This window comes from Mobula birostris, chromosome 26 (assembly GCF_030028105.1).
Source record: "Mobula birostris isolate sMobBir1 chromosome 26, sMobBir1.hap1, whole genome shotgun sequence".
Lineage (NCBI taxonomy): Eukaryota > Metazoa > Chordata > Chondrichthyes > Myliobatiformes > Myliobatidae > Mobula > Mobula birostris.
The window spans coordinates 27,247,950-27,273,264 of record NC_092395.1 but is presented as its reverse complement, the minus strand read 5'-3'; the positions used below and the strand labels follow the sequence as shown (position 1 = coordinate 27,273,264).

Sequence of the window (25,315 nt, the reverse complement as noted above, 5' to 3'; positions counted from 1 at the left end):
TACACCGACCACTGTGCCAGTCTAAATTAATCCCATCTGTCCGTACAAGGTCCATGTCCCTCTGATCCCTTCCCGTTCGTGCCACTGTCTAAATGTTGCTACGTATCCACTTGCACCACTAAAAGTGATTAGTGTGTGACAGCGTAGACTCAACGAGCTGTTTGCCCTCCTTTTTCCAATTTTTTTTTAGATTATGAGGACACGCAGTCCTCTTTTATTGTCATTTAATAATGCATGCATTAAGAAATGATACAATTTGTTCCTCCAATATATCACAGAAACACAAGACAAACCAAGACTAAAAAAAACTGACAAAAACCACATAATTATAACATATATTTACAACAGTGCAAAACAAAGCTGTAATTTGATAAAGAACAGACCATGGGCACAGTAAAAAAAAATCTCAAAGTCTCTCGAAAGTCCCAACATCTCATGCAGACGGTAGAAGGGAGAAACTCTTCCTGCCATGAACCTCCAGCGCCGCAAACTTGCCGATGCAGCACCCTGGAAGCACCCGACCACAGTCCGACTCCGAGTCCGTCCGAAAACTTCGAGCCTCCAACCAGCCCTCCAACTCCGAGCACCGAGCACCATCTCTGCCGAGCACTTCGACCCCGGCCCCAGCAACAGGCAATAGGCAAAGCTGAGGATCTGGGGCCTTCCCCTCCGGAGATTCTCGTTCGCACAATAGCAACGGCAGCGAAGCAGGCATTTCAGAAGTTTCTCCAGATGTTCCTCCATGCTGCTCACGTCTGCCTCCATCAAATCAGGATTGTGCACGGTACCTACTTACAAATACCGATATCAATTCGGAGCAGCTGCGTTGCGCTGCCATCTTCTCCTCCCCTCCTATTTTAGGGATTCTTGGAAATATAGTCCCACTTGGTGGTCATTCCTGTGAAGCAGGTTGTGATAGTTTTAGAGGCTTAGGGGAGGTTGCAGTAGAGCTTCACCAGGATGTTGCCTGGTGCGGAGAGTATTAACTCTAAGGAAAGACTGAATACATTTTGATTGTTTTCTCCGGTGCATCGGAAGTTGAGGGGTATATAATTATCAGAGGCATTGGTAGGGTCGATGGTCAGTCTTTTTCCCAAAAATGGAAATGTCACGTGCTCAAAGACATAGCTTTAAGTTGAAAAGGGAAAAGTTTAAAGAGACAAGTTTATTTACGCCGATAATGGTAGATACCTGGTACGTGCTGCCTTGAGAAGGTGGCAGAAGCAGGTATGTGGCAACATATAAGAAGATTTAGACAGTGACACGAACAGGAAGGGATCAGGCACACACATGGACTTCGTACAGGCAAATGGGATTAATCTAGACTGGCACAGTGGTCGGTGTAGACACCATAAACCAAAAGGATCTGTTCCTGTGTCAGTTCTTCCATATTCTATATTTATGTTCTATTAGGTTAAAATGACGTATGGATATGGGTTGAGTTGACATGACTCATGTCTCTTCTAATCAGTCAGTGCACGGAACTCAATTGAACCTCTGGTATTCAAGATTATTTATTGCCATTCTTCAGCAGACGTGTATAAAGGGGAGCAAAATGATTGTTACTCCGGATCCAAAGCAGCATAAAAACACAGAATAAGCATAAAGAACACAATAAAAAAATCACAATAAGTATAAATATAGAAGCAATGCTCTAATCACAATGTACAAGTATCTATTATATAGACTGATTGTATGTACATAAAATGACACTAGTTGATGAGTAAGTGGTGTTGTGGGTGGTGCAGTGAGTTAATGGGTTGAGGTATCGATCAGTCTAATGGTTTGGGTGAAGTAACTGTCTTTGAGTTAGTGATCCTGGTGTGGATGTTAAGTTTCCTCTTCCCTGATGGGAGTGGGGCGAGCAGTCCATGAGCGGAGTGGGTGGGATCCTCCATGATATTGCTGGCACCTTTCTGTGGATAGATCATTGAAGGTATGTCTGCTGGTGCCACCCATCAAGGTCCGATGGTGCACACACCCTCAACAAGTCTAGTTCAGCTGGATTTATTCCGAAGCCTCTCTTCATTCCTGATTATGTAACGTAAGGAAGATAGCCTTGTTGGTAAACACAAAACGATTAGATTAGATTAGATTTAGATTTAGATTATTTATATAAAAGATATATGGCCAACGCATGGGAGACACAGTGGCATGAGTACAATCCCGTAGTTTCCATGATGCAGGTTCGATCCTGACCTTCTCTGCTCTGTATGGAGACTGTATGGTCCTCATTAACTAACTGAATTTTCTCTGATTTCCTCCTATAGTCCAGGAAAGATGCAGGTTGTAAGTTGCCCCTAGTGTAGATACAATTTGGGCAGAGTTAATGGGGAGAATATGTTACAGAGAAAATTAGTGGGGAAATGAACATCATTTTTAACATAATAGAACATGGAAGAACTGACACAGGAACAGATCCATTTGGTTTATGGTGTCAACACCGGCCATTGTGCCAGTCTAGATTAATCCCATCTGTCCGTACAAGGTCCATGACCCTGTGATCCCTTCCTGGTTGTCTAAATGCTACTACGTGTCTGCTTCCACCACTAAGAGTGATTAGTGTGTGACAGCATAGACTCAATACGCATGCACCCATAAAGGGCCAGAGAGGTTTTGCACAAAGTTCAGATTTGTCTCCATGCTAATTACAACGCATTGCAAACTTGTCTTCACTTTTGCAGGAAGTACCCGAAGATTGAGGCTGCGGAGGAGAGAGAGCGCTACAAGGGAGTGTTCAACGACCAGTATGCAGAGTATAGGGAGCTACACAGTGAGATCCACGCAGCCAACAGGAAGTTTGCAGAGCTGAGGACCCTGATAGAGAAACTGCCACGTTACACAGAGACATCAGAGGTCAGTGGAAATTAGATGTGTACTGCCTCCAGAATAGGTTTACAACCCACTAGGGCTGCCTGGGGTTTCTGAGAGTCAAACATTAATCGTTGGGACACTGCTGTGAGTAAAGACATAGAGAGTTGTAGCACTTATAAGCTACTCAGTCTTTCAGGACTATTCTACCAATGAACACGACCATCCACATTAGTACCTTGTTCCCACCTTCTCCCCAGATCCCTTGATCTGTTTAACATCAAGAAATATTGCTACCTCCTGGGATATATTTAATGGCTTGTCCTCCTTTGTTGTCTGGGTGGAGAATTCCACAGGTTCACCATCCCCTGAGTGAAGTAATTTCTCCTGATCTAGGTCCATTATCCTGAGGTTTGTTAGCCCTGGTTCTGGACACCTCGGCCTTTGGAAATATCGGCCTTGTTTCCAGTCGGTCTACTCCTGTTACAAAGACTAGAGGTTCCGACACTCAAATGTTCATTTATTATCAAAGTATACAACTCTGAGAGTCTTCTTCTCCAAATAGCCATGAAACTGAGAGAAAAAAAATATAACAGCTGCACGATCATCAACCACAAAGCACCCTCTTCCACCCCCCCAACGAAACGCAACAGATCCCCTTACCCCACACAAAATAAAATGAGAAAGAACTGGCGTAAACAGGAAATGTGAAATCATCTCTAAACTCCAAAGGATACAGGCCTGTCGGCTTGGCCATTCCAGGGAGCAGTGTGGTAAGCCTTCACCGCACTCTCTCCATGGTAAGAACATTTTCCACCAGATAAGTGCCAAGCACATCACACAAACCAATCTTCCGTCCGTGGACTCACTTTACACCGCATGTTGTCAAAGCAGTGCTGCCAGGATAATCAAGGACACGACCCACCCGGCCAACACACTTTTCGTTCCTCTTCCCTCCGGGAGAAGGCTCAGGAGCTTGAAGACTCATATGGCCAGATTTGGGAACAGCTTCTTTCCAACTGTGATAAGCCTGCTGAACGGATCCTGACCCGGACCTGGGCCGTAACCTCCAAATATCCAGACCTGCATCTCAGTTTTTTTGCACTACCTTAATTTCCAGTTTTCTATTTTCTATTTATGATTTTTATTATTTACTATCGAATTGTAATCCAGGGAGTGGGAAGTGCAGAATCAAATATCGCTGTGATGATTGTACGTTCTAGTATCAATTGTTTGGCGACGATAAAGTAAAGGCTCTGTCCAGCTACAGCAGTGCTTGGCCCTCTTGCACCGAAGGTCAACATGCCACTTACTTCCCAACTGCTTACTGTTCCTGGACACTTGCTCTCAGCGATGATGTACAAGAGCACCCAGGTCCCATTAATCTTCCTCCTTTCACAAGCATCGCAGATAACAAACCACTTTCTCCTTTTAAAACCAAAGTTGATCACCTCTCATTGATCCATATTACCCAGCATCTGACTCGCACTTGCCCACTCACCCAACTTGTCTAATTCACGTTGTAGATCCCTTGCGTCCTCTTCACAACTCACATTGCGTCCCTTTCCCCAAATCTGGGCCATCAACAAACTTGGAAGCATTATACTTGGTTCCCGCATTCAAATCATTGATCTATATTGAATAGTTGGGGCCGCAGCACCGATCACTAGGCCCACTAGACTATGCTCCCCCTGGAAGAAAGCTTCTTTACTCCTACCCTCTGTTTTGTCTGTCAACCCATTCTCAATCGGCAGAGATTGGATAATATGGGCCTTATTTGCCTATGGTCATTTAAACATACAGTGAAACGTGTTGGTTGTGTTGAGAACGTGCTGGAGGCAACCTACAGATATCGTCAAGCTTCTGGTGCCAGCGTAGCGTGCCCACAACCTACTAACACTAACTCTTAAGTCTTTGGAATGTGGGAGGAAACCGGAGCACCCGGTGGAAACTACATGGATATGGGGAGAAGGTACAGACAATGGCAGGAATTGGACCCCAATCTTACAGTTGTAAAGTGTTGCACTAACCGCTATGCTACCATAAGAAAGCATCAGTTATTTTTTAAATGAAACACGTCTGTTCCATTTTCATAAAGACTACTGGGGCTGGGAGGTCATCTGATGAAATCTCCAGGAATATATTTTGACCAGGGTTGGTAAATCAGAGCCTGCTGCAATTACAGGACATCTCCTCTGATCCCCTTGTGTATGAGGCCCCTCCTCAACAGCCTGGGAACACAGCAAGGGTCAGGGTGCCTCGGCAGCTAAAGTGTCCACCTCCCTCCCTGTCAGCCTCTGGAGAGGAACATCAAATTGAGCGAGGAGGGAGTGCTGGGAGAAGGTGGAGGAGAGAAAGGCGAGGTGTGGGGTGCGGAGAGAGGGAGGGGGGATGGAGCATGGAGGTCGAGAGGAGAGGGACGAGGAGTGGAAGAGGAAGGGAATGGGGATGAGAGATTGAGAAAAAGATGGATGGGGAGAGGAGAATAATGAGGAAGGTAAAGTCAGTGTGGGATGAGCAGAGGAAGAGGATTGAGGAGGGATGTGGATTGTTGTAAAAACAGCTCTTCTGGTTCACTAAATGAATCATCCTCCCCCATTCCGGTCCATGTGTGACTCCAGAACCATTGATAGGGTTAATTGTCTCCTCAATTCAGGTCTGGAGCAGGATATGCTGTGGGTAAACATTCTCCAGCACCAACTGTTGACAGCAAATATTTAACAGCTCCTGGCTTTTGTTTTCTTGAGCCTGAGTTGCTGATAAGGAGCTGATAGTCTGAGGAATGTTCCTCTCATTTTAAAATCTCCATAACTCATTGCAAGTTTAAGAAAACACAAAGCACCCCAGGGCCAGCTGCACTGGGTACACAACCTGATGTCTAAGGTACAGTTGCCGTCAGTGGCAGCAGTTCTTTGGCACCTTTGTTTAAAGATCCTGGGGACATTACCATCCACCATCAGCTCTGTTCCTGGCCCATCACAGCATCCACGCCTCTTTCAGAAAGGCCAACTTGGTTGACCAGAGAACCATAGAGTCTCAGAAATTTACAGTACAGTAGGAAACCATTTGGCCCTTTGCGTCCATGACAGCCAAGAAGAGCTATCCAGCCCAACCCCAGCTATTGGTCCATTACCTTGTAGAGCTTCAGGTGCTTATCTAATTAGATTTACATATGCTCAGAATCTGCCCCCCCCCCTCCAGATTCCCCACCAATCCTGGGCTCTGGCTGAAAAATTTTTCTTCAGCTCCTTTTTAATGCTTCTGCTAATGAACTAATGACTTTATGGGTGGCAGTGGAGCATTGGACCTGGTCATCACTGGCAGTTACAGGAGACGCCATTGGACCCATAACTGGTCATCACCGGCAGTTAAGGGAGACGCCATTGGACCCATAACTGGTCATCAGCGGCAGTTACGGGAGACGCCATTGGACCAGTACAAGGCCGTCACTGGCAGTTACGGGAGACGCCATTGGGCCAGTACAAGGCCGTCACTGGCGATTACGGGAGACGCCTGCGGGGGATACGCAGTAAAGAGTAGGAGGGACGCTGCAGTGAACACAGAAACCCAAAGTGCAGATCCAGGTGGAGCCACCGCAGGTGCAGATCTTGGTAGTAATAGCAAATGTTCCACAAAGAACTTTGAAGGTGGAGGTGGAGAAGGGTTCCACGTGAACAACAGTTAAACATAGGACAGTCAGCCATAACAATATGGCCTCTGATTGTGAACCTCTCCAGTAAAGTATCCACTCTGTCCAGCCTTCTAGTAATTGTGGATTTTAAATTGTACCTAAGCTTCATCTGTTCTAAAGACATACCCAGTCTTCCACATAACTAAACTTCTCCAATCCTATAACACTTGCCAAACACAAGACCTGCACCACACTGAAGGAGAGCAGCAAAAGCTTTGCACCAATCAAGCAAAATAACACCGAGTGTGCTGTTCCCTCAGCTGTTGCTGGGACAGACCTCCAGAACTCGCTACCCAAGAACCTCAGGAAGCTGGCTCACCTCCACCTCCTCACATGAATGGGACTCATCTATTTATCGCAGGCACATTGAAACATACAGAGAAATGTGGCGTTTGATTTAACAACCAGCACAAGTGTCGCCACACGTTCCAGTGCCAACGCTGCATGCCCACAGTGTTCAGCAGAGCAACAGCAGCGAAACAACAACAGCAAAGCAAGCCCCTTTCCTCCCTCCCATCAACACTCTCTCTCTCTCTCCCTCCCTCCCTCTCTCTCTCTCACTCTCACACACACACACACACACACACACACACACACACACACACACTCACTCACTCACCCACCCCAGGACAACCCTTGCCTCCAGCATCCATTGGACTTGCAGATGTTGGCCTCCAACTTTCCCACGACTTGCAGACTGACTGCTTCGACCCCCAGGCCTCGACTTCCAGACTTTTGATCTTCAGTATCAACCACAGGATTCACTGATGACGGGACTCCAAACTCCGGACTTGCTGATGATGGGTCCCTGAATTCCAGGCTTCTGTGGGAGGAAAGATGAACCTTGGTCTTGGTAGCAATGCTCACATTGCCATTAGTGTTTTTTTCTAAAATCCTGGTGTATGCTTTGTTTTCTCATTCCAGGAACTCTGAATAAGTTGCCTTTCCACAATCCATAACCCATAACCCATTGTAGCCATTCCCAGTAATTCCCTGGTGGAGATCAGCTGATACAGCACAAACCAAAATTCACCCATTGCGGCTTTATGGAAACTAAGCCCCAATCATTAGGGTTCCTGCTTTGGACCATGAAGAGATGGTTTTGTGTGCATCTATGTGAGAGAGAGAGTTGGGGTAAAATGCAAATAAATACTCTTTTCAAGCCAATCCAACAGGATGAGGGAACTTGGGACGTGGAGATAAACATGATGGTTAAATACGTGTGAGATAGCTGAACTCTACTCAGAAACTGACTCACCACACTCATCTCACTGTGACTTCCACTCTTGCCCTCTTTTCTTCGCAGGAGCACAAACGGATCATGAAGATCATAGAAGGTTATAAGGAGAAAAAAAACGTAAGTAATCCTCATTGCAGCGGGAGCACTGAATGTTTGGGAAAGAAAAATAAATTGGAACAGGAAGAGGCTACTCAGCCCGCCCCCCCCAATCCAATTCCATCATTAAAACAGACCGTGGCTAATCTGTACTAATTGTAGAAAATTCTCAAAAGAATCAAGTGACGAGGAGGAAAGGGGTGCAAATAAAGATGTATGCCTGTGTGGTTATCTGCAATGATGGAAGATGTCAATAATTGATAAACCGGGAACGGGAGGTTGGAAATAAAATGTTGCTGATGCAACTCCCCCCTCTCCCCACTCAACGAGTTCTTCACAAGGCCGATCAACCAGCTTAAACACCCAAGAAATTTGCCTCAAACTACATTGGAAAAGGTTAGTTTCTTTGATGCTTAATGAGGAATAAATATTGTCCAGAATGTCCCGGAGACCCCCACAACCCCGGCTCTTCCTTGAAACAATGCCTGGAGGTGTTTTATATCCAGCACAAAACAATATTTTATCAGAAAGGTAACACCTCCGACTGTACAGCACCACTCAGTAGTGCACTGAGTGTGTTAGCGGAGATTAGTTTCATTTCACTCATTCCTGGACTGGAATTTAAGAGTACAGGAGTTGGGGTGTAATGTTGACGTTATATAAGACATTGGTGAGGCTTATTTTGGAGTAATTTTGTGAAGTTTTGGTCACCTACTTACAGGAAAAATATCAATAAGATTGAAAGAGTGCAGAGAAAGTTTACAAGAATGTTGTCTGGGCGTGAGGACCTGAGTTGTAAGGAAAGGTTAGGACCTTGTTCACTGGAGTGTAGGAGAATGAGAGGAGATTTGATAGAGGTATACAAAATTGGAAGGAGTAAAGATATGGCTGGTGCAAACAGGCTTTGTCCACTGAGGTTAGGTGGAACTAAAACTAGAGATCATAGTTTAAGGGTGAAAGGAGAAATATTTAAGGGGAATTTTCGAGGGAACTTCTTCACTCAGAGGGTGGTGAGAGTGTGGAACGAGCTGCCAGCAGAAATAGTGGATGCAGGTTCAATTTCGATGTTTAAGGGAAGTTTGGCTAGGTACGTGATGGGAGGGTATGGAGGGCTGTGATCCAGGTGCAGGTTGATGGGACTAGGCAGAATAATAGTTTAGCATGGGCTAGATGGGCTGAAGGGCCTGTTTCTGTGCTGTAGTTTTCTATGACTCTATGCCTGTGAGGATTACTGACAAACTAACCACTTATTACCCAGTGCCCAGAAGATGGTGAGCCACTTTCTAGATTAGTTACAGTCAATGCCTTCACAGCTCATTTGCAATGGAATGAGCCATCTTAGTGGACAGCTAGGAGTCAGCTCATGGTTCTAGAGTCACATATAGGAGAGGACAAGTATGGTTTCTGGCGTGGGACTTGAATCCACAACCTCCTGAAATACTGTGCCCTGCTGACTCCTTTTCAGAGGAGTTACTTGGTCAAACAATGGTCCTTGAGAAGTGTTTCCTAACGGGAGAATTGTGCTGTCATCTGACTGCAGCTCTTTTTATTCTGCAGGACCCAGCGTTTGTGGAGAAGAAACAACGATGCACCTACCTGAAAAGCAAGCTCTCGTATATCAAGCAGCGGATCCAAGAATATGATCTAAAATGTGATTCCTCTGGGAGTTGCTGAAAAACTGTTTGTTAATATTTCATATGCTGTATGAAAACGTTCACATTTTCTTGCCAGAAGCCACGTGGTCCATCGGTTGTGTGCCAGTACTCAGAGTAATCATTCCCCCACTTATTTCCCAGTAACTTATTCCGTCTCACACACGCTGCTTCTCCTAGCACTCAGCACATACACTCCAAACACAAGGCTTTTAGAAAAGAGAGGATATCAGATCACTGGTGGAAAACTAGTCAGGTGTGATCACTTACTCTTCTGTCTAACGGAATGCTACATTGCAATAAAAAATCTGTGGCAATCCGTTCACTGGAAGAGGAGGAGATCACACCAGATTTAGACCACTATTTGGTTCTCAATCAGCATCATTAAACAGAGATTACCCAGTTATTACAACATCACTGTCTGTGGGAGTGTTCTATGTGTTAGATGACTGCTCTGTTTCCTGTATTACCACATACTTCAGTATTTCATTAGGTGTGAAGAATCTCGAAGTGTCCTTGCTTTGTGAAAGGAGCTATAGAAGTATAAGCACAAGAGATTCTGCAGGTGCTGGAAACCCTGAGCAACACACACAAAATGCCAGAGGAACTCATCAAGTCATCTCGGCTTCTACAAAAGGGAATAAGCAGGCAATGATTTGGGCCGAGACCCTTCATCATGAAAATATAAGACTCTCTTTTGGTTTTGTTTGTTTGCATAGTGTGTCTGGAAAATAAAAGTACTTTTGCAACCAAACAGTGTAGAGGGAGCTTTACTCTCTGACCTGGATAATTTTCTGGGACATGCTTTGTCATTTGTGACCCAGGTCTGAATTCTGAATGCTGCTGCAGAGTGTCTTTAGCCAAAGGGTGGTGAACCTGGAACTCATTGTGGAGGCCAGGTCTTTGGGTATATTTAAAGCAGATGTTGATAGGTTCTTGATTAATAAAGGCATCAAAGATTACAGGGAGAAGGCAGGATAATGGGGTTGAGAGGGTTAATAAATCAGACAAGCTCCAATGTTGGAGCAGACTCAAAGGGCTGAATGGCCTAATTCTTGTTAAAGTTAGCAGGTCCTTGAAGGTACTCCTTGGGAGGAGAGGATATCAGGGGTGCCCCATGTATATCCATCTCTGTAGAACCATTACTGTGCCCTCTCTGAAGGTTTCTGGGTCAAGCTCTACGTGGGCTGGCAGCTCACCCTGATGACAGGACCCATTTGACCAACAGAAGATGTGCAAGTCCAAGTGGTCATTTTGGCTGCATCTTCCACATTGGGACAATCAGTCCAAACTCCCAGTAGGATAGTGGATCCCTGCCAAAGAAGATGAGACCGTTCACATGGAGCATCATGGACCTCTCCTCTCTGGAAAACCTGAGGAAGCTTGGTTGTTAAACTGGCAGGAGCTGGATGCAAAAGTCTCTATTGAAGCGGATAGGATTGCAGTCCTTCACCAACACCAGCTGGTAGCCTTGATGCTGTGGTACCAGTTGGTCACTTTGGTCCCATCCTGTGCTTTTGCTGACCAAATCCAGAAGGAGCTGCGGATCTCTGTCCAGCACGAGGTGACACTAGGCCTCTGCAGGTGAGGAGGGTGGCCTGTTATTGATTTAACTCTCCTGCAACAGACCTCCTGCTGGAGTGGAGCTTATCTAGAGGATTAATGGGAAACAGATGCTGGAAATCCAGTGCAACACACACAAAGTACAGGAGAAACTCATCAGGTCAGGCAGCATATATGGAGCAGAATAAGCATTCAACCTGTTGGGCCAGAACCCTTCATCAGGACTGGAAGGAAAGGGGGACGAAGCCAGAATAAAAAAGAGGGGGAGTTGAAAGAGTCCAAGCTGGCAGGTGATAAGTGAAGCCATGAATGGGGGATGGTAGATGGGTGGGGGAGGTAAATGAAGTAAGAAGCTTGGCGGTGATAGGAGGAGGAGGAAAAGGTAAAGGGCTGAAGAAGAAGGTATCTGATAGGAGAGGAGGGTGGACCATGGCAGAAAGGGAAGAAGGAGGGGCACCGGGAGGGGGTGATAGGCAGGTAAGAGGGAATCCAGAATAAGGACTATTTTCCATATCTCCAGAGTCACTTCTGTGAAAAAGACAGGGTTGATGATGAAATTAACCCTCTCCTTTACCATGACAGCACAGAGTATGGGTATGAATGTTTGAGGAGGAACTCAGCATGGTTGATCGTGGTCTGCGTGGAGCAGTGATCCCTACCCTCCTGTAAGCTTCAGACAGGCACTTTACAGCACTGCAGAGATACAATCAACCGATGCTGTCTCTGCAAAACCCTCCAAACCACAGAAACGTTCAAAGTAAATTCATTATCAAAATATGTATATGTCGCCATATGCTACCCAGAGATTCATTTTCTTGCAGGCATTCTCAGTAGAACAAAGAAATACAACAGAATCAATGAAAAACTATGTACAAAGACTGAAAAACAACCAGCATGCAAAAGAAGACAAATTATGCAAATAGACAAAAAATCAAATGATAATAATGATAAATAAATTATGCTGAGAACATGAGTTGTAGAGTGCTTGGGACTGGTTGCATCACGACCTGGCATGGAAACATCACTGGCCAAGAACAGAAAAGCCTGCAGAAATTTGTGGATACAGCCCAGCCCATCACAGGAAACACCTTCCCCACCATTGAGCATGTCTTCAAGGAGCACTGCCACAAGAAAGCAGCATCTCTCATCAAGAGCTTCCATCATCTAGGCCATGCTCTCCTCTCACTGCTACCATTGGGAAGGAGGTACAGGAGCCTTAGACCCCTCCGGTTCAGGAATGGTTATTACCTTTCAACCATCAGGCTCGTGAATCAGCATGGATAACTTCACTTACCTCAACACTGAACTGATGCCACAACCTATGGATAAATAGATCTCACCTTGTTCATGGCCCAAATATCAGACTCCCAAAACACAGTCAAGACCGTGAGCTCCATGACAAACATTGACTTCAAGAGACAATTTAAAATTGGACAGGAGATTAGACCACACTTGGAGTACCGTGTTCAGTTCTGGTCGCTCATTATAAGAAGGCTGTGGAAGCTTTCGAGAGGGTGCAGAGCAGATTTATCAGGATGCTCACAACAGGAATTCTGCAGATGCTGGAAATTCAAGCAACACACATCAAAGTTGCTGGTGAACGCAGCAGGCCAGGCAGCATCTGTAGGAAGAGGTGCAGTCGACGGTCTCAGCCTGAAACGTCGACTGCACCTCTTCCTACAGATGCTGCTTGGCCTGCTGCATTCACCAGCAACTTTGATGTGTGTTGTTATCAGGATGCTGCCTGGATTAGAAAACGTGTCTTATGAGGAAAGGTTGAGTGAGCTAGAGGATGAAGAGCAAAGGAGGATGAGAGCTGATTTGATAGAGATGTATAAGATGATAAGAGTCATCAGTGGAATGGACAGCCAGCGACATTTTCCCAGGGTGAAAAATTCCAGAATGAGAGAGCATAAACTGAAGGTGATTGGAGGGAAATATGGAGGTGGGGGTGGAATGTCAGAGAGAGATTTGTTTTACACAGAGAGTCCCTGGAACGCACTGCCGGTGGTGGTGGTAAAGATTAATATATTAGGCACTTAAAAGACTCTTAGATAGGAACATGGATGAAAGGGAAATGGAAATCTATGCAGAAGGGCAGCATTTGTTTCATCTTGGAATAGGTTTAAATGCTGGCACAACATCATGGGCTAAAGGGCTTGTACTGTGCTTGTTCTCTATGTTCTGTGTAAGCATGCCAACACACATCACAGGATTAAAACCAAACAGTTTTCACCACTGCCACTAACATTTCCCTCCATCGAACACCACCCAGGTGAGGGTGATGAGGCTGCCCTGGAGAATTTCAGTCATATTCTGTGTCCCTGCAAAGATCTGGGGAATAGAAGGGAGTCCTCCCTCACCCCATTTGCTTCTCACTTCCCAACTGGAGCATCTTGACAGTGAGGATGCAGGCGTGAGCCATCTGAACTCACATTGTTTCCAGCCTAGGAGTTCCTCGTTGATTCCACAGCCCATGCAACCTGCTTTTTCTCTCAGTGAAAGCCCCAGTAAAAAGAGCAAAACTCCAGCGATCAGAACAACAAGGAGGTGGTTGCAGGAGACAGACGAGATGCTACAGGATTGCTTCAAGTCAGTGGACTGGACCATGTTCAAGGACTCATCCGTAGATCTGAATGCAGACACCACGGTTGTCACAGATTTTATTACAACAGTTGTAGATGAGCGTGTCCCTACAAAATCATTCAGTCCTCCCCAACGAGAAGCCCTGGATGAAACATGAGATGCACAATCTACCAAGGGCCAGATCAGAGGCATTCAAGGCTGGTGACAAGAGATCCAGGTACGATCTCCGAAAAGCCATCTCACAAGCGAAGTGGTGATTCCGGATTCAACTGGAATCAACGAAGGATGCTTGACAGTTGTGGCAGGGTTTGAATACTATCACCCTTTATAACGTTAAATCAAATGACAGGCAGCAACAGGGCTTCGCTTCCCACTGAGCTCAATGCCTTGTATGCTCACTTTGACTGTCAAACATGGAGGAACCATCATGAATTCCAGCAGCCAAGTACTAAAAACCTGTGCTGATCAGCTGACTGGAGTATTCGCTGAGATTTTTAACTCCTGATTTGGTTGTCTGAGGTACCCACCTGCTTCAAGCAGGCTTCCCGTATACCGGTGCCTAAGAAGAAGGTGGTAATCTGCCTCAATGACTTTTGTCCATTCGTACTTACATCCACAGTGATGAAGTGTTTTGAGAGGTTGGTGATGAAACATATCAACTCCTGCCTGAGAAGCGATTTGGATCCACTCCACGTTGTCTACCAGAGCAACAGATCCCCAGCAGATGCCATCTCATTGGCTCTTCACCCAACCCTGGAAAACTTGGACGGTAAAAATAATACAATACAGCTCAGCATTCAACACTATCATCTCCTCAAAACTAATCAATAAGCTTTAAGACGTTGGCCTCAATACCTCCTTGTGCAATTGGATCCTAGATTTCTTCACTTGCAGACCCTAGTCAGTTTGGACTGGAAACAACATCTCCTCCATGATCTCCGTTAGCACAGGTGCACCACAGGGCTGTGTGCTTTAACCCCCTGCTCGACCCACTTTACACAGCTCCAATGCCATTTTCAAATTTGCTGATGACATCACTGTGCATCAGAGGTGGTGAAGAATTTGCATATAAGAGGGAGAATGTAAATATGGCCAAGTCGTGCCACAGCAACAACCTCTCACTTAATGTCAGCAAGACCAAGGAGCTGATTATCGAGTTCAGGAGAAGGAAACCAGAGATCCATGAGCCAGTCCTCTTCAGAGGATCAGAGGTAGAGAGGGTTAAAAACTTTAAATTCCTCGCTGCTGTTATTTCGGAGGACCTGTCCTTGTAAGTGCAACTATGAAGAAAGCACAGCAGCACATCGACTTCCTTAGGCGTTTGCGAAGATTTGGCATCTAAAACTTTGACAAACTTCTATAGGTATGTGTTGGAGAGTATATTGACTGGCTGCATCACAGCCTGGTATGGAAACGCCAACGCCCTAGAATGAGAAATCCTACATAAAGTAGTGGATACAGCCTAGTCCATCACAGGTAAAGCCTTTCCCACCACTAAGCACATCTACATGGAGCGTTGTTGCAGGAAAGCAGCATTAATCATCAGGGAGCCTCCCCACCCAGGTCATGCACTCCTCTCACAGCTAACACCAGAAAGAAGGCACAGGAGCCTCAGGACTCACACACCAGATTCAGGAACAGTTATTACCCCTCAGTCATCAGGTTCTTGAACCAAAGGGGATAACCACTCAACTTCACTTGCCCCATCATTGAAATGTTCCCACAACCAATGGACTTACTTTCAAAGACTCTTCATTTCATGTTCTCGATATTTATAGTTTATTTATTTATTTATTTATTTCCTTTTCCTTTTTTTGTACTTGTAGAGTTTGTTGTCTTCTGCACACTGGTTACGTATGTTTCACCATATACAGCCTTGAATTTCTTTTCTTGCAGGCATTTACAAGAAAATAAAAAAACACAATAGAATTTAATTTTTTTTTAAACTGTACATAAACAAAGACTGACAGATAACCATTGTGGAAAGAAGACAAAATGTGAAACACATCTTATGGAAATGTTTGTTTGATGACGAACTTCGATAAAAAATAAATTACAAAAAAAAAAGAAATAAAAATAATACTGAAAATATGAGTTGTCGAGTCCTTAGAAGTGAATCTGTAGGTGGTAGAATGCAGAGTTGGGGTGAGTGAAATTATCCACACTGGATTAGAAGCCTGATGGTTGGTTAATAACTGCTCCAGAACCTGGTGGTGTAGGACCTGAGACTCCTGTGACTCTTGCCGGTGGTAGTAGCAAGAAGAGAGCCTGGCCTGGATGGTGGGGGGGGGGGGGGGGGGTTCATTGATGATGGATGAGGGGGAGACTATTTAGGTCTGTAATGAGGAAACTTTCTTCTCACAGAGGATGGTGAACTTTTGGAAGTCTCTAACCCAGAGAACTGTGGAGACTAGGTCATTGAGTTTGTTGAAAACGGAGGTTTAACACACTCAGGGAATCAGTGCAGGAAAATGGAGCTGAGGTAGGTCAGTCGTGACCTTGATGAGGGGTGTAGCTGGCTCAAAGAGTCCACCTGCTTTATCTCCTGTCTTGTAACTAAATTTTCAAACTGTCCCACTTGTTAATTTGAACTGACAGTAATTCAAAGGCAAAAGCATTACACTGCCACCCACACCTGTTGCTCAGGGCCTGAGTATGCTGTAGTTGACATTAAACCAGTGGATTAGGTCACAATCAAAACAACTGTGTGTAATCTGCACTTGCTTTCAATGCGACCTCATCCACTGGTTTAAGGTCAACTCCAGGCACGTTCAGGCCCTGAGCGGTAGAAGGATTACTCATGTGTAAGGTTTCGACCAAGCACACGAATGCTGAGTCCAGCTTTGGTGACTCTGCACAGAGTTTGTTGAAGTGGCCCTTGAAAAGACTCCAAGAAAATCAACATGATAGAAAAGAGCTCCGTTTCAGAATAGGCTGAGAGCTGAGTATTTCTACATGAAAGAGTCAAGGGATGGAGAAAGAGAGAGGGGTGAGAGACAAAGAAAGAGTTTGTAAGAAAGACTAGCTTCCTCATAGTGCCATTCCCAACTCTCCTGTGAAAGGGCTGGGCAGCCAATCGCATATCAATGGTGTGGCTACTGTTGTAATGTAAATCAGATCACACAGCAAGATCCCACAAACGGCAATGACCAAATACAGTAAAATTCCAATAACCCAGTGATTTTGGGACTTTGGAGGTGCCAAGTGGGCAGATTTGCTGGACCATTGAATATTATTCCAATAATAACCCAACACACCTTTCGTTCACTTTTGTTTTAAGAGGTTACACAGCAATATAACCAATTTTCCATTGAACCTGGTGTGATTAAACACAGTTGGAGAAACAGAACACAAATGAGTTTAAAGTGAGTGCAATAAATAGGGTCCCAGTGTGTTTAATAAAACATGAGAGATGGGGTTTGAGCAAGTCTAAAGGGAACACACGAAACAGCAGCCAGTGTATTTAAAGAAACATAGCAAACAAGGTCCCAGTGACTTAAGGGACATGCAGGAAATGGGAAAAGGTGAAGCTGGTGCCAAACAATCGTGACTTCTGAGTTACAAGATAGCAGATTATCAGGGTTTTAATGCTTTTTTAAAATCTTTTTTTTTGCCACATTAATATTGACCCAAGAAAACAAGACCATGTCATGGGAACTTTAATACATACTTCACAGCAGAGAGATGATTTAGCATCTTATCTGAAAGACGGCAGGCAGCTCTCACAGCACAGCGCTCCTTCATTCAGTATTGTGCTAGAACATCAGTACAGGCTCTTGTGCTCAGCTCTCCGGGGTAAGAACTGAACTCACAACCTTTTGACTCAGAGATTACTGTGCAGTACTCTGAGGTGTTACTTCACCTTCAGGATCTTTGATTGACAACTTTGAAATAACTAGAGAAAATATTTAAATGAGTATTTATGAAGGATTAGAGAAATCACACCATTTAATCTTCCTCCTCACCTGGTTTCACCGATCACCTTCCATCTTGTACTCCTTCCCCTTCCCCACCCACATCTTCTTATTCTGACTTCTTCCCCCTTCCTTTCCAGTCCTGATAAAGGGTTTTGGCTCTTTATTCCTTTCCATAGATGCTGCCCAATCTGCTGAGTTCCTCCAGCATTTTGGATGTGTTAGGGAAATTATCACAAACTAGATAAGGAGATACGCAAACACGAGGAAATCTGCAGATGCTGGAAATTCAAGCAACACACATCAAAGTTGCTGGTGGAACGCAGCAGGCCAGGCAGCATCTCTAGGAAGAGTTACAGTCGACGTTTCAGGCTGAGACTCTTCGTCAGGATGACCCTTCACCAGCAACTTTGATGTGTGTTGCTTAGATAAGTGGGTCTGTGTTTTTTTCACGATTCCCTGGAGATTTTCTGTGTTTGTGGATTTAGAAATTCACTTTGTCTAATTCAGTTGCTTGATGTTCTCTAGTTCTTGGATGCCCTATCCAATTTCAGTCCTGGGGGAGTACCGAGGTTGTAAGGGGGTAGCACAGGGTCAAGGGTGTTCTCATCAAAGGCAGAGTCTCAATGGTGTTCGTCAAAGATCTCCTTCCAGTGCTCGGTCCCTGTCTGACCTCTCTCCCAGCCCCCTCTGTAGAAAGTACTTGGACAGTAAATGGTCTTAGCAGCACTAAATAATCCATTCATCTCACTGTTAGGTCACAAGTTTCTTGTTGGTCCGTAGCTTTCAGGCATCTGTATGTTGTTCCTTTCCTTCAGTTGTGGGTTCTAAGAAAGGAACCAAGTCCAGTTGTGGCAATGACAGTGAAAGCTCCCACTCTGCCCATTGATTCATTTGCATCAATGTCAAAGCGATCATTGGTTGCCTCTCCTTCAATTCCTTTGAGCTGAGCACTTTCTTGAGAGGCATTTAAGAGTCAACCTCATTGCCGGGTTAGGTGTCACCTATGGACCAGGCTGGGTAAGGAGAGCAGGTTTTCATCTCAAAGGCATTACTGAACCATATGCACTCCCAGTAACTGGCTGAACCTAGAGAACTAAAGGCACCCTAGAGTAAGTGAAAGGATAAAAGGGTGGATAGATGTGTGCTTTTTTAAAAGTTCAGGTCTAAACTGAATTCAAATTCCACAACTTCCAAGGTGGAGTATGAACTCACATAAAATGCTGGAGGACTCAGTGGGCCAGACAGCATCTGTGGAAGAGAGTAAATAGTCAACATTTCTAGTTCCTCCAGCATTTTGTGTGTGTTGCTCAGATTTCCAGCATCTGCAGATTTTCTCTTGTTTGTGTATGAACTCACTTCTCTGGGTCATTAGTTGAAGCCTTTGGATCGGCAATACCCCAAAATCCACCCCGTCCTAGTGGCTGAACAGCTGCTTCAGTATCACAATGCCAGCTCCTCTATCAAGAGGGACAATGGACATCATCTCCAGCAAGTGAACAAGCCAAGAAAAAAGTAGGAACATGGCCTTTTCTGACATCTCAAGGGTCTTCACATCCATCAGTAGAAGCAGGATTGTGGAAGATGCTTCTCAACTGTGGCTGTCCTCTGAAGTTCACCAGCTTCTCTTGGTGTTCCATGTGAGCCATCATCCTCCTCAAAGGCACTACCTCAGTGCAAACTGGAATCAACCAAAGCTGTGCCTCGGCACCAGTCCTCACTGGATAACTGCTTCCCAGCTCCAACACCGCAGTGGAACTAAATCATACCATGAGCGGAAAACAGTTTCAGGTCCAAGCCTGCGCCAAACTCAGCCATCGGTTTACAGTGCCCGGGTGGCACCATCATTCTGCACACGGGCACCGAGCTCTCCTGAGATGGATAAGAAGCAAAACTTACATGAAAAATTTGGGAGGCAAAGATCCTCCAACAGCCCATCCTCTTGGTGCACACTATCCCTCCTCCTGACAATTCGGATCCAAGAGAAGACCCTGGTTAACATGGATCAATTACCCAGGGAGCCGCCTCTCATTGATAATAGAATGTACCACACCCTTCAAAAATATGGCACCAAGTTCATGGTCACCAAGCACCAGCGGCCCCTCCCCCACCCTCCTGTATCCTTTGGAGACAGGGACAACTCAGAATGAAAAAACCACTACCAATGCTGCCTCAGCAAAGAATTTATTTCATTTTATTTAAAAATGCCGTACGATAACAGGTCCTTCTGACTCAACGTGTCCGCGGCACCCAATTACACCCATGTGACTACTAGCCCATAATCTTTGGAATGTGGGAGGAGGAAGAATTGTAATCCACCTACTGTCTTTTATTGGCTTTCCTCCATTATGTCCTGTTTAAGTTTAGAGAAAACAAGAAGTCGGACATTTGATACATCCTTTAAATTTGAGCAAATCTGGTGACCTTTTATTCAATATTTTCATTTGATTTGATTTATTACTCTTCCAATTATTTTTTTCGAAGTTTTAGATTTGATCAGAAAGTCTTTCCTTTTTTTTTGGTCATATCCTCAGAATGGACTGCCCAGTCCTTTTTTTTTTCCTTTTCTCATATGGTGTAGTGGGTTTTTTTTCTTCTTCATTTAAAAATTTAAAGTTTTTTTTCTCTCTCCATGAATTGATAAGAGGAGAATTAGCTGTCTTCTTTTTTATTATATACTACATATTAGCTTAATACTATGTGTGATTTTGATAATGTCTATTTCACTTTCTGTTTGTATTGTTATTAATATATATATTTGAGATATGAGACCCGTGGTGGGTCTCATCAGCAAGAATGATGAGTCAGCATACAGAGAGGAGGTGCAGCGGCTAACGGACTGGTACAGAGCCAACAACCTGTCTCTGAATGTAAACAAAACAAAAGAGAAGGTTGTTGACTTCAGGTGGACACGGAGCGACCACTCTCTGCTGAACATCGATGACTCCTCCATAGAGATCGTTAAGAGCACCAAATTTCTTGGTGTTCACCTGGCGGAAAATATCACCTGGTCCCTCAACACCAGCTCCATAGCAAAGAAAGCCCAGCAGCGTCTCTACTTTCTGTGAAGGCTGAGAAAAGTCCATCTCCCACTCCCCCATCCTCACCACATTCTACAGAGGTTGTATTGAGACCATCTTGAGCAGCTGCATCACTGCCTGGTTCGAAAATTGCACCATCTCGGATTGCAAGACCCTGCAGCAGATAGTGAGGTCAGCTGAGAAGATCATCAGGGTCTCTCTTCCCGCCATTAGAGACATTTACACCACACGCTGCATCCATAAAGCAAACAGCATTATGAAGGATCCCACGCATCCCTCATACAAACTCTTCTCCCTCCTGCCATCTGGCAAAAGGCACCAAAGAATTCAGGATCTCACGACCAGACTATGTGACAGTTTCTTCCCCCAAGCCATCAGACTCCTCAATACCCAGAGCCTGGACTGACACCAACCTACTATACCCTCTACTGTCCCAATTGTCTTGTTTATTATTTATTATTATTTATTGTAGTGCCTGCACTGTTTTGTGCACTTTATGCAGTCCTGGATAGGACTGTAGACTAGTGTAGTTTTTGTGTTTTTTCTTACGTAGTTCAGTGTAGTTTTTGTATTGTTTCATGTAGCACCATGGTCCCGGAAAACGATGTCTCATTTTTACTATGTTCTGTACCAGCAGTTATGGTTGAAATGACAATAAAAAGTGACTTGACTTGACTTGACTTGAGATAATTCTCCTCTTGTTTGTATATATGCTCTTTTTAAATCAATAAAAAGATGGAAAGCAGGAAGGACTGACTGTGGGAGGAAATTGGAGCACCCAAAGGAAACCCATGTGGTCATGGGGAGAACATACGAACCATTTAGAATCAGCGGTAGATTTGACCCCAGGTCACTGTCACTGTAATAGTGTCACACTAACCCACTAACGAACCGCTCCAAAATGCCACCTCATTTACTAATCCACTGGCACTCTTCTCCAGCTTCTAGGCTCTGATCATGGTGGGTGTGTGACATATCTGACACCAGACACACTGCTCAGCGTTCCAAAGTGGCGAGAAATTTCCAAGATGGCAGCGAAAGCTCTTCTTGGAAAGTCACGATGTCCTCTTTGATTCAAGGAAGTCGCTAGCCCGGGAGGGTGAGGCATCCAGGAAAGCAATGAGCACTTGAAATCCCTCTGGGCACATGTGGAGGCGAAGCTCAACTTGTGGATTAGCACTGGAACAATCCACTACCAGCTCCAACTGCCCTTCTACTGCACCACCACCATACCCCAAGGAGCCTCCTCAACCACCAGCGGGCAAAGATCTCACCCCAGAATCACACCACGATTCCTGCACAGGTCTCTTCAGTCACTCAGACTGGAAGCACGTCATCCTCAATACTGAGGAAGAAGAATATTTAAAAGAAAAACAGAAAGCACTAGAAACACTCCACAGGTCAGGCTAAATTGTGGAGAGGGAAATGGGGTCAACATTGCTAGTGGATGGCCTTCTGATGAGAAGTCACTGGCCTGGAAGTTGCATCTGCAGTCGGTATATATTAAGCACCTACTGAATATTGAAGGACCTTAGACAGAGTGAAAGTGCAGGGGATAGTGGGAGAGTCTAAAATGAGAGGGCACAGCCTCAGAATAGAAAGGCAACCGCTGGAACAGATAGAGGAGGAATTTCTTTAGCCAGAGGGTGGTGAATCTGTGGCATTCATTGCCACAGGCCGCTGTGGAGGCCAAGTCATTGTATGTATGTAAAGTGGGGCGGAGGGGTAATAGGTATTTAATTAGTAAGGCATCAAAGATTATGGGAAGAAGGCAGAAGAATGGGGTCGAGAGAGATGATAAAACAGCCACGATGGAATGGTAGAGTGGACTTGGGCCAAATGGCCTAATTCTGCTCCTATGTCTTATGGAATGTTAATTGTCTGTCCACAGCTGCTCCCTAACCTGCTGAGTATCTCAGCATTTCCTTTTAAATTTCGGATTTCCTACTTCGACCGTCCTTTCTGAGGCAGCCCTGAAACGTGTTTGCCCTCCTCTGTTTGCAAATGTGTTTGTAGTAGAAAGCCACTCTTTGATCCAACTGTTTCTTTTTATTAGCACTTTGACTCATATCAGTAATCAAACATGCATTGTTAACTCAGTTTCTGCGGCATAAAAACTACAAATCAGTGAGGGCTGATCATTGAGGGAATGTTTCGCAAGTTTCGGTTAGGAGAGGTGAATTTTCAACTAGTTTCGGTAGGTTTTTTGCCATTTCCTGTTCTGCCCAATAGCGCTGAGGGGTTTTAATTTAATCACTTCCACCGATTTCACAGCGAAAGGCGCTGTTACAAGTAAGAGCAGTCGGAGTTAATGAAGCTGAACTTTCGCCCTTTCTTTGAGTGCAGTTTGTTTATCACAGATGAATGATTAAACCGCCTCGCTGCCATTTTTCCCTCTCAGTAACTGGCTGAAACCGTACGGCTGAAGCCAACGTAGAGGGAGAGCGTGGACAAATGGGTGGTTAGATTAACTCTCGGGATCCTGAGACACCGAGTGGCAGTGGAAATCTTTCTGGATTCAGAGAGAGAGAGAGGAGGGACAGAGAGAAAACAGTACAGAGATAGGTTTTAGAATAAATCGCGTAAAGCGAGAACTCCAGACACCACACCCGGTGAGCGGATTGAGGATTTAAAGGTAAGGCACTCGTTAGGTCTCCGTTTTGCAACTCTCTCATTCCACAGACGATCTCATACACTTCAAAAAGATGTTTTTATATTACTACTTTCGGAAGTTGTGTGTTGATTAAATTCAACTTTGAGAACAAAAAACGTGCAAGGTAATTGCAAGTGGAATTGAACTGAAGGTGAATAATCCGGTGAAGCTTGTGGGAGGAAGTCTGCGGTCTGCAGAGAGCAAAAGGGTGTACGGAGTAAGGAACCCTACACCTTGGTAAAACATTACGTGTTTCTCAGTCTAATCACCCTGAATAAAAGCTCTTTAATTTGTGCAACGCGTCTAAATGTGTGTTGAGCTGGGGGAAGGTGTAAATCGCAGGAGAAATTGTTAAGGATTGATTTTTGGGAAAATATGTTTTGTTTAGTTCAGGTTTGAAGCACGTGATTTGTTATTTAAATAGTTTCCCCCACCCCGGCGACACATGCTGTCGTAAAGGACAATGCGAGAGAATATGGGAATGTGTCCTCTATAGTTCCGAAATTTAACACTAGCTTTCGTGTATCTCTGCTTAAACTGTCCTAATTGATCAAATCCCCGGAGCGTTAATATCATGCATAATTGTTAATTCTATTTGCATTTCTTCAGACGTTGAAGCAGCGCGTGCCTGTATGCAATAAAACCGGACAGCATTTACCTGTTTAGAACATTAACGCACAGTACAGGCCACTCGGCCCGTAACGTTATGCTGACCTTTTAACCTACTCCATGATCAATCTAACCCTTCTTTCCTACATAAATAACCTCTATTTTTTTTTCTATCATCCACATGCCTATCTAAGAGTTTCTTAAATGCCGCTAATATATTAGCCTTGAGCACTACCCTGGCAGGGCGTTCCACATACATACCACTCTGTTTTGTTTTTAAAAAGAAAAAAAAAACATATCCTACCTCTGACGCTCCCCCCCCCCCCATACTTTCCTCTAGTCATTTTAAAATTGTCCCTGGTATTAATCATTTCTTCCCTGGGGAAAAAGTCTCTGACAATCCACTATCTATGCCTCTAATCATCTTGTAGATTCCATCAAGTCACCTCACATTCACCTATGCGCCAAAGAGAAAACCGCTATCTGCTAAACCTGTCTTCATAAGACATGGTCGTTAGTCCAGACAGCGTTCTAGTCAATTTCCTGCGCCCTCTCTAAATTTTCCACATCCTTTTCTATACTGAACACAATGTTCCAAGTGTGGTCTAACCAGGACTTGGAACTATAACTCTTGAACTCAATCCCAAACTAGTGAAGGCCACCGCACCATATGCCTGCTTAACAACCCTATCAACTTCCGCAACAACTTTTGAGAGATCTATGGACGTGGACCGCGAGATCCCTCGGTTCCTCCACACTGCTGCAAATTAACCATTAACCCTGTACTTTGCTTTCAAATTCAACCATTTAAGATGAATCACTTCACACTTTTCTGGGTTGAATTCCATCTGCCGCATCTCAGCCCGGCTCCTCATCCTGTCAATATCCCAACAACCCTCACGCAACCCACAACTGCATCAATCTTGGTGTTACCTGCAAAATTTCTAACCCGCCCTTCCACTTTCTCATCGAAGTGGCTTATATAATAACATCTAGATCAAAACTATCACCTTTCATCTTTAATGTTACCATAGGTGGGTCTCTCACCCTCAATATCCTGGGGATAAGCATTACTATTCACTAGAAACTCTACTGGATAGCTTAGAGACTTATGCACCAAGTAACATACCTCTTGACTTCCAAAATTCTTGGCATCATCTACAAGCCGCAGATCAGGAGAAGGATGAAATTATATCCACTTCTCTAGACGAAAGCAACACTTAACGACACTGGAAAAGCGTATCCCCATTTCGGACAAAGCAGCCAATGTGACTGGCACCTTTTCAACCTCCCGAAATGCTCCTCTGAACATGGTTGAAATATGTGCCATCTACAAAATACAATTTTTCAAAACCACGATTGACCTTGGCAATTTTTTTTCTACAGAAGTGGTTTGCCATTGCCTTCTGGAGATTGTTTTTGTAAGACACGTGACCCTAGCCGTCATCAGTGCTCTCCA

The 25,315-nt window shown here is 44.7% G+C and overlaps 1 protein-coding gene across 1 annotated transcript in view; it reads left to right on the top strand.

Annotated features, from left to right (window-relative positions):
* LOC140187990 (uncharacterized) overlaps positions 1-25,315 on the top strand; it is a 71,435-nt gene that overhangs the window by 7,838 nt on the left and 38,282 nt on the right. The window contains exons 5-7 of the mRNA XM_072243857.1: positions 2,685-2,856; positions 7,809-7,859; positions 9,396-9,510. Of these exons, the coding sequence (XP_072099958.1) occupies positions 2,685-2,856; positions 7,809-7,859; positions 9,396-9,510 (338 nt within the window). The remainder of the gene's footprint in view (positions 1-2,684; positions 2,857-7,808; positions 7,860-9,395; positions 9,511-25,315) is intronic.